The following is a 10,543-nucleotide window of genomic DNA, read 5'->3' as shown; positions in this document are numbered from 1 at the left end:
CACAAAGCGTACTTGATTATGTTTAGTCACCAGATAATTAATAACAAAAGCTAAATAAGCTAAATAAGTATTTACCAGCACATTGTCATTAATGAAAGTTATAACGAAAATAAGTTTCTTCTTTAAACTACAAGCACTCTCGCGTATAGAATAAGTAATGAAGCTTTTGGCACACAAGCAACATCACTTTCATACTAAAATTATAATTTAACCTTGAATTTTATATCTCATATTATCAAAAATGTCCGGTTCATCAAAGTTTCAACAAGGCATATTGATCGGATTAAAAGAAAAAATTTTTTAAAGGATTTTGAAGGCCAAACTAAAAAAAATCGATGATTATAGCCTGATATAATATATTTTCCAAATCATTGAAATTGTTAATATTACAAATAGTTATCAAGTATATGGCAATATTAACATGATTTTTCCTCTGCGCCTAAAATAATCGTTGAAAATGCAAGAGCAATATTATTTTATAAAATTAAATCTATATAGAAATTCTTAAATAATTATCGTAAAAATGCCAAAATTACATTGAACAATATTATCAGCAAATTATAAAACGATAGTACTAACGACAATAAAAAAATCAACTTCTTATAACACTAATAATGCAGTAGAATTTATAATATATTTCACAAAATATTATTCTATCCGAATGACTCCTGTTAAAAATAATATTTAATAAAATATTCGCTTCAATGCTTGCCATAATTTTCTATATTTTATATTTTTTTTTTTTTGTATGTAATTTCATACATAAACGATAAATTGATTGCTATTGATTGCTCAGGATAAATATTATAGTACTACTACTACTACTAATAATAATAATAATAATAATAATAATAATAATAATTATAATAATAATAATGATAATAATAATAATAATAATAACGACGACGACGACGACGACGACGACGACGACGACGACGACGACGACGACGACGACGACGACGACGACGACGACGACGACGACGACGACGACGACGACGACGACGACGACGACGACGACGACGACGACGACGACGACGACGACGACGACGACGACGACGACGACGACGACAACAACGACAACAACGACGACAACGACAACAACAGCAGCAACAACAGCAGCAACAACAGCAAACAACAACAGCAAACAACAGCGTAAAAAATAAATAATGAAATTAATAAGACAAAGAAAAACAAAGAACTCTAGACTTATGCGCACAAATGTTATTTGGCGATAGACGGACTTGACCGAGACCTCGGTCGAGTAGTTTTTCAATACACTTGGATTATTGGAGTTCAGGTATAAAGTAATGATTTACTATACTTGTACATCTCATTTATAAGAATACCAAAGCATAAATTTCCTTTAAATCAGAATTATTCCTCTTGGAATGAAGATATTTGAGAAATGTCATCTATTATAAGATATTGTTTAAAATCTGATGAGATATTTGATTCTTTGTAGCTACGTGTCCTTCTTAATTTATTCAAAATATTATGCAATTGAAATACATAATAATAAAAAATCAAGAATATTAGCAAGCCCTTAGTATTTCTTCAAATAATTAATTCTCTATGAGCGTAATATTTATTTTAACGTTTATTATGAATTTACATTATCTACTTTAATCGCGAAAAAAATATTTTAATGTATATTTTTCATTACTTAATGTATCATACTTTTAATGCATATTAAATTTTGGAAATTCAAAAATAAAAAGAATATACAATATTCACTACATTTTCCTTACTTATCTACTCAGTAAATAGGGTCACCCTTTTTTTAATACTTAAAATTAATAGTAATATTTACTTATTATATATTTCTTTTCATATAACATTTTATCAACAATGAACTTACATTACTATTTTGCTTAAACAGTTCTAAAGCAAACAAAATCAATTTAAAAATAAATCATAAAGTGATTAATTGATAAAGTAAAATTGGTTAAGGAAACTGAATTTAAATTTATATTTCAGCATATAGTATATGACATTACAAAAATGTTTCTTTATCGCTTTACTTTTAATAGCGAATTATTCATTCAAAATCTTAATCCGAATTAATAATAACTTATCACATAATAATAGTAATTTCATAACAATGATATATAATACAGACTATAATACATTGAATTAAAACCAAAACAAATAAATTAATGATTCGTACTTTCTTATTATATAATTTTTAAATTAAATTATTTTTAAATAAATGCTTATCTATGAAATTATTTAGTTTAATGAAAGTAGTATGTAACATTATTATAATTATATTATATAGCTATCGTAAAATTTAATTTAAAAAATAATCATTCGAATTAATAACTAATATGTTTATACGTAAATTTAGCTCTCGCAAAATTTGCGATTTATTTTATGAATTAAAAAACAAAGTGCAATTACAGATCTACGAATCCGTTAAGACGTATTCACATTTAATTAAGAGATTATGAAACTCGGTAATAATTGTCAAATGGCAATAGTATTCGACGCAAATGTACGTATCGGTCGTTCGAAACGAAACTAATGGAAATCGAATATAACAAACCAATAAGCAAACAATACTTTCAATTTCACTTTCAACTCCATCCTCATTCAATTCTGCTACTGAAGCTTCTCTACGATTGTCACAAAATGTTGAGAGTCGAAACGGTATCCACTCGATAAGTTCTATTACAAATTAGCCGTATGATTAAAATGTCAAGTGACCACGCAATTCTCAATTGGTCCAAAAGCAAGAAAAAAAAAACACTATATCAATTGTCAGTTCCAGTACGTGTCCGCACTTTCTTCCATCAAATTATCTCTCTATCTCCCTCCCTCTCGCTAACGTATTGAAATTCCTCATACGTTCTTCAAGACACCGTCGCTGATCCATAATATTTTGCATTAATTTTTAATAAACGTTAGGCGAGTAAGTACCAAAAATATAACGTAACGTAATGAATAAATTCATCCGTTAAAAACTATTATAGTCGGTTTCACTTTTTTACCGTCGCACTTTACATTACACTGATAGTACGAACTTGTGTATATTTATCACCATAATGCCTATTAACTTTTCAATAATATCTAAATAATAAATATTTATGCTGACGCATGTATTGATAAAAAGAAAAAAAAAATTCATTTTCGTGTATAAAAGTAACACTTTCGCTACACACACTAGACAAAATATCATCAAATACAGCTTACTTTGTGAAAAGTCGCAGATGCACTAATGAAGGAAATATAAATGGACTAAAAACAATAAACAATTCTATTTTCACTTACCTTCGCTTAATAGTATTGTTATTCATAGACTCTGAATTATGGAATACTCGAAGCTTTAATACTAACGTATTTACTAATTAAATATTTATGAAAAAAGAATATATGTATGTACGCGTGCATTCGTATTCGCTTGCAACAAATGATAAAGCAAAGAATTGAACTCGTGTTGTATAAAGTAATTTCGATGCTCTTTATATTGATTATTATTTTTATATGAAGCTCAATATTAATTTAATGATTCATTATCGTTATAACGAAATTTAGATTTACTCAAATTCTTGCAATTATAAGCTGAAATTTAAGCTTTATAAATCCTTAAATAATCGAAATATATTAAAAATAAGAGAGAACTTTTGTAAGAAATTTTTTTTTTTTTTTTTTTTTTTTTTTTTTTTTTTTTTTTTTTGATGAATTAATATAGAAATAAATATTTTATTATACAAACTTTGCTTTCAATAACACCTTAATACTAAACTATTTAATTATTAAAATAATTTATAATTTTCATTCTTCATAACAATAATATCAGGTACTTAAGATATTATTTGAAATTGAAACATTAGTTTATTATTTTATATTTTGAAATGAAATTATATTCCTAAAATTATATTCCTAAGCATTTAAAATGTATTTACGGTTATTTTGTTATTAGTTCTAGATATATTCCATAATGAAAACTAAATATATACAAAATCCAAGTATGCGTTGATCATGAAAATCATATTGATTATATTTTCATCGCCATTGCATCTTTTAGACATTTAATTTATTTTACTTTCTATCAAAAATCTCGAATTGATTAGTTATAAAGAATTGTTAGACATTTTTTTTTTACTTTTCTAGTTTAATTTTTTTCTTTTTCAAATACATAAACAAATTCACTTTTTTTTTCCTTTTTTTTTTTTTTTTTTTTTAATACATTCAATTAATATAAATGATATATAATAATTAATTAATAAAATATTCAAACATATAACAAAGTAAATCGCCATAGTAAAAACAAAAATATATAAAAATACTGATCTATATTTAATTTAATTTTTTTTAATGTGATTATTTGAATTAGTACAGTTAAAACATAATATTAAATTAATTAACGTAAAAGGACAGCGTATGAAATATAAAAGAAAACTAAATTATAAGAACAGCTATTTAAAGTTTTTATATATTTAGTTTTAATGTTATATGTATTTGGATGTAAAAATGATTATTATTAGAAAAAGCAAAAAGGTTTTTGCCAATGCGTTGAAAAATATATTAATTTGATAATATTGGAAATAAGTTCATTGATTTTGAATTAAATTTCATTAATAATAGTCGAGTTAATTTACACATTAACAATTGCAATTTTATTTGTATTACATTAATAAGAAAAAAACTTTTAAATTATACAGTATTCAAAGCTTATAAATTTCCTAAAATATAAATAAAAACTAATTAAAAAATACTTCATGTTCATAAAAAATAAATGTTTAAAAACTTGCTATAATTAAAACTATGTTCGAATTCAATTTAATTTGATGCTTAAGTTAAAAAAAAACTATAGGAAATTTATTAAAAAATTTCTTCCAAACAAAAAAAAAAATTGCTTTCATTGATACTCAAAAAAATTAAATGTTCAATCTAATAAACCTGTCTCTGTAAATCTGTTTACGAAAATTTTATTCCAAATAAGTGCCTCTATAATTTAAAGAAAGTTTTTTTCTAATTCATAAAAGTGTTTCTTCAAAACATTTTGTATGTAATAAAAAGTTATTTAATAAAAACGTATGTTTATTAGATTAACAAACGTAATTTTCTCAAATATAAATAATGATTTTTACATAACACAGGTACTAAATTTTTTATATGAAATATTAAAATTAAAATTAAAATTAAAATTAAAATTATAAATATTGCTGGGATAAATAAAACTAATTGCCCCTACTACAGTAACTTCCATCATCTTACATTAAAGAGAATATATTATCTCTTAAAAGCTATCTTCTATCGACTTGAGTATTTTTATTTATTCTCGACTGACCAAATTGTAATTTACGAAGAATATCTTAAATTACAATGTATTGTTAATGAGAGACAAAATATGGTATTCCGTCGTTCTGAAAATGAATTATTACTTTATTATGAAATAAAATTGTCTTACATAAAAATGAATTTATATTGACTTACTTATTTAATGTTCTAAGACTTTCCATTGCTTTTTATCCGCTCACTTTTACGTTAAAGCTCATTACATGAGCTTCCTATGAGTTTTCAAGTGCTTTATAAGCGAGGCTCGATAACTAAAATTATTTAATTTGTTTAAACAAATAAAAAAAAAAAGGTTTATTAAACTTATACATTATTATACAATGTACTTACCAATAAACTTTGCTACAAATATCACATTTATGTGTTACATTTTTTTGACACCATGGATGATGTTTTTTATGGGCAGAGCTTTTCCTAAATTTCATATGACAAATTTCGCATTCCGTATCATATGGACCTTAATTTTGAATTGAATAATATTAAGATTATAAAAAATAATGCACGCTTGTTTAATACCTTCGATAGTATGTTTCAATCTAATATCTCACCTCTGTGTCTTTCAGAAACATGATTCTTTAATATGCGCTTTGTTCTAAATTTTGCAGAACAATTAAAGCATTTATACCTATAAATATTTTTCACAGACTTGGATTTCTTCTTTTCATTAATATTCGTAATTTGTCCGACTGAATCATCAATTATATATTCGTTGTTTTCATCATTTATTCTTTTAATTTTAATCTTTAGCGAAGTAGGAGGTGGTTTTGCAGTATGATCTTTATTAGTAATATATTCTAATGAATTATATTTTGATTGAAAATCTAAGCCAAGCAAATTTGATTTATTTGAAAAATTAAAAGTGAAATTCGTATTAATTTCATTACCGTTGTGTTTTCTTAGATCTCCGTTTAAAGTTAAATTATCATGTCTTTTTTCAAATGTATTAACTTCAGAAAAATTATCTGATCCCTCGATATCCAATGTAACATCCGAATTATCGTCTGTAAGATTTAATTCTTCTTCGACTTCGTCTCCTGCTTGTTCTTCTTCCTCTTCGTCAACGTCATTGTCATCGTCATCCTCATCGTCGTCATCGTCGTCATCGTCGTCATCGTCGTCATCGTCGTCATCGTCAGCGTCCTCGTTTTCGTCTTCGTCTTCGTCTTCGTCTTCGTCTTCGTCTTCGTCTTCGTCTTTATTTTCGTCTTCATTTTCGTTTTTGTCTTCGTCTTTGTCTTCACAGATTTCTTCGGTAAATCCGCCAAATCGATTGAATTCATTTAAGCTTTCTATCAATGTACATGACACCGATGTAAATGACTTGTCTAAAAGCGAATTTTTTTTCGAGTACATTTCAATATGCTTTAACAGATTTAAGTCTAAATTAATTTCATTATATGCAAGTGATGGATCAAAAAGAATTTCATTGACAATGGACTCATTGGAGGTATTGAAATAATTCTCATATCCCAATTTTTTTGCATATGCTGATTTCAAGAACAAGTCTCTTTCTGCAATTTCATTGGGTGATAATATTGATTTTGAATTATTTATCTGTTTAACATTATAATAATCTAATTCATTTCCATTACAATCTATTTGCTCTTTTTTATCCTTTATAATTTGTTTTATTTTACATGTCTTGAGAATTTCAGAAAATTCCACTTCTATCGTCGGACTCAGAAGCTTATCCATATCAGATTCAATGATTCTTTCTCTTGGTTGTACGTATTCTAAATAATCGGCATTGGCGAATTCAGAATTTAACGTTATAATTGCACCAATTTCTTGTAGTACATCAGTTTTTGAATGAAACGAAGAACAATAATCAGATTGACACGATCTTCTTTTATACATCAAAACATCCTCATCGTTGTTAAAGTTAACATTGTTTTTCCCAAAATTGTCATCGCTCAAAATGCAATAATTTTCTCCAAAATTTTCATCATTCGAAGATGTCGATTCTCTCTTTGATAATTGCCAATGATTTTTACTTCTTTTTATCGTTGGTTTCTTACTTCCTTTTAGAATGCTATTCATTTTTAAATTGGCAAATGGATTTCTTTTCTGACATTGTAATTTTTTCCTTTGATTTTCCTTATTATAACGTGATTTCTTTTTTCGAGTTTTAATATTAGATACCATTGTCTTATTGAATATATCTTTATCTTCATTTAATAATTCAGTAAATGAATCATCCTTAATATTATATATTTGTTTTCTCTTATGCGTATGCTTGCTGCTAGAAACAATTCCTCTTTTCATCGATGTATCGTGTTCAAATCTATTTATTTCTTGTCTATTTAATTTAGCTAAATCGGATAAACCAGAATTATTCTGAGCGGCGGTTAAAAAGTATTGATAATCATTCTGAGTGCAAACAATATCATCCAGTAATGAACCATCTTTTCTTATATCATCGTTAATATCTTTAGAATGAATTAGACTACTTGAATTGTTAAAATGTTGATAATGTCCTGAGTCTTGAATGACAAAAATATCATCATTATCTAAAATTTGATCGACCAAATTTTGCAAAATATGCCTATCAGCACTTTCATTAGGGGCACAAACAATATTTTTACTTTGAATGCATTCCTCTACTAGATCCAAACATTCTATTTCATCTTCGCATGTGGTATACTGTGAAACCTCATTCTGCGGTTGATAACACATATTAGAATGGATTTCATAATCATTAAATTCATCGTCGTCTAGATGAGTAGTTAAATCGACCAGCGATCTTTTCTCTTTCTCTAGTTCACTATCCGCATCGATAATATAAATAATACTCTCCGGCTGATTAGAATCAGTTTTACCATTATCTTTATATTTCAATAAGCTGGCAGTGGAATTAGATTTTTCAAACTCCTTAAAAGTTTCATAAACTGTTCCTCCGGTGTCGCAAGCCAGCAAGCTTCTGCATTTGTAATATTTACAGTTGTCACCAATTTGAATATCCATATCTGTAAGCAGCTGACATTTAAAATTTGACACAAAAATTTGATATAAAAATAATTCAAGTCCGATGGTAGTAAGAAAAATTTGTTTTTTTAAAAACGAGTGCGTATTGCAAAAGAAAATGAAAAAATAAAGATGAAAAATTTAATTATATTAAATTTAATTCAAAATATTGCCGAATGTTTCCAATAATAATGATGGTGATGGTGATGGTGATGGTGATGGTGATGATGACAACGACGATTGTAATCATAACGATTACAACGACGACGATGACAACACCACCATCAACAACACCACCACCACCACCACCAACAACAACAACAACAACAACATCAACAACAACACAAGAATGACAATGACAATGACAACAACAATCACGACGGCAATAATAATAATGATTATGATGATTATGATGATGATGATGATGATGATGATGATGATGTTGATGATGATGATGATGATGATGGTGACAATGGCAACGATAGCGATAATGTGATTGTAAAAATAAAAGCTTAGCTTGTGCAAACTCACGTAATATATGTTTACGTCACAGGTACATCGCCGAGTCGCACACAATGTAACAATTCGTTACTAAAATTCGTAAATATAAACGGAAGCGCTCATGGATTCGAATTTGTCCACACATATAATCCGTTCTTCGTATCCGTTCACGAGCGTACACGACCAACCGAGCGAAACAAAAAATTCAAATGCTCTAGCTATATATGGGAGCGTGGAAGCACCTGTTGCAAACATTTAAATGGTAGAACGTTGACTGAGATCCCTGCCTCGGCTACGTGCACTTAACAGTCGATCGAGCCGAATATCAAATGGAACGATTTTCGAAAATCCAACGTGCCAGCTTATTGCATCCTGCAAACGTAACGTTTAATCAATCGCGCCGGTCAATTATTTACTATTCGCACCTTCCGACTGACCCCGCACGTAGCAGTAGACTTGCGCGGCGAGGGGCCATCTTAAAAAGACGCTAGCTGGCGAGCTTTCGTCTTTAAACGAAAGACAATCGCCGCGATGCGGACTTACCAGGCAGAGGAGCGACTAGTCGAAGAAAAGGTGAGTATCGCAGACGGAGGTGGTCGGTAAAGCGAGTAATGCCCCACGGACCTCGTTAACCCATCCTTTTAAGAAGTCGTCGACCTCAGTGACTGTGGACGAGGTTGCCCATTGGGGATAATATGCGGCTCGCTCTTGCGCGCGGAACCAACTGATTAATTTCTTCGGCCTATGCATATGTGGGAAAGAAATGTTTTCGCCTGTATAGTGCGCACAAAAACGCTCGTGCGTCAATGCGTGTGTAATGCGTCGTGTGCGTGCGGTGACTGTCGCGTTCGACAGCCGAACACACGAAATGTAAACACTTTTTCGAAGGAGTTCGAGGCCGATCGAATTACATATAAATACGAATACAAACGGCGAGTGCGAACACATTATATTTAAGAGTCGCATTATTTTCCATTCTCCTTTTTTTTCTCATACTGCGTTCTCATTATTCTGATTCATTGTATCGCAGCTTTTAGTAATGTTTCGAGCCCAAGGTACGACATCATCGTATACGCGTACCATATAATTCTTATCGGAATTTTCAGGAATCAGAAATACTTAATACTTCGGGCCCTTCGACTCTCTTATTCGAATACCGTTAAGATAAAATTATCGTAAAGATAATTTTGATCAACTGCTGAATAGAGGTTTAATAATTTACGCCATGATTAAAAAAAATTCGGTCGTAAGTAGCGAAAATAAAATAACAAGTCACTTAATTGCTGTTAAAGACTTCATAAATTTTTTATTAGCAACTTATCTATATTTAATTTGTAAATTAAAATTCATAATTATAAGCGAAATTTGTAATATTGTATAATACAGTGTGTAGAAATTTATAATACACAATACATAAATAGTAAATTGATGGTTAATTTCAAGAAATATACCGCTTTCCTTACTTTATAATAAAAATTTTTGAATAATAAGTAAGAGCGCGCGTGTATGCGTGTGTATGCGTGTGCATGCGTGTGTGTGCGTGTGTGTGTGTGTGTGTTAGTGAATAAGGGAGTACGTGTATTTGCACGTGCGCGTACGCGCATATTATATACGTATGTATACATAACAACAAAGATGAGATGAATTTAAATAAATCAAAATTTAAACAATAACTAAATGTTACCAGTCGTTACAATCGTCGGAATCATCGGCTGCTAACTTTGCAAACATTACATCATTTATTTTTCGTTTAGGATCACTTTTTATCTTAGTCGGA

The 10,543-nt window shown here is 28.8% G+C and overlaps 2 protein-coding genes across 2 annotated transcripts in view; both read right to left on the bottom strand.

The window, feature by feature from the left end:
* Window positions 1-5,445: 5,445 nt before the first annotated feature.
* Window positions 5,446-9,982, bottom strand: LOC105363858 (protein PFC0760c). The gene is made up of 7 exons (XM_011501658.1): window positions 9,310-9,982; window positions 8,797-9,138; window positions 6,475-8,267; window positions 6,186-6,381; window positions 5,850-6,002; window positions 5,632-5,758; window positions 5,446-5,552 (listed from the first exon to the last, which is right to left on the bottom strand). The coding sequence occupies exons 3-7, from the start codon at window positions 8,263-8,265 to the stop codon at window positions 5,501-5,503; spliced, it is 2,319 nt and encodes a 772-aa protein (XP_011499960.1). The 5' UTR covers window positions 8,266-8,267; window positions 8,797-9,138; window positions 9,310-9,982; the 3' UTR covers window positions 5,446-5,500.
* viaf (viral IAP-associated factor) overlaps window positions 9,325-10,543 on the bottom strand; it is a 5,018-nt gene continuing 3,799 nt past the window's right edge. Inside the window, exon 5 of the mRNA XM_011501657.1 lies at window positions 9,325-9,431. Within this exon, the coding sequence (XP_011499959.1) occupies window positions 9,325-9,431 (107 nt within the window). The remainder of the gene's footprint in view (window positions 9,432-10,543) is intronic.

The sequence above is a fragment of the Ceratosolen solmsi genome, unplaced genomic scaffold, assembly GCF_000503995.2.
Source record: "Ceratosolen solmsi marchali unplaced genomic scaffold, CerSol_1.0 scaffold28, whole genome shotgun sequence".
In the NCBI taxonomy this organism is placed as follows: Eukaryota; Metazoa; Arthropoda; class Insecta; order Hymenoptera; family Agaonidae; genus Ceratosolen; species Ceratosolen solmsi.
The sequence above is the reverse complement of the archived record's forward strand: the minus strand, read 5'-3'. Positions and strand labels throughout refer to the sequence as shown.

Bases quoted from the DNA above. Each gene is read 5' to 3' on its own strand.
- LOC105363858 (XM_011501658.1), bottom strand. From the start codon at position 8,265: ATGGATATTCAAATTGGTGACAACTGTAAATATTACAAATGCAGAAGC. The intron at 6,003-6,185 runs GTAATGAAATTA...ACAACGAATATA, and splicing joins AGATCTAAGAAAACACAACG to TAATTGATGATTCAGTCGGA. The intron at 5,553-5,631 runs GTAAGTACATTG...AAATAATTTTAG, and splicing joins ATTTGTAGCAAAGTTTATTG to TTATCGAGCCTCGCTTATAA.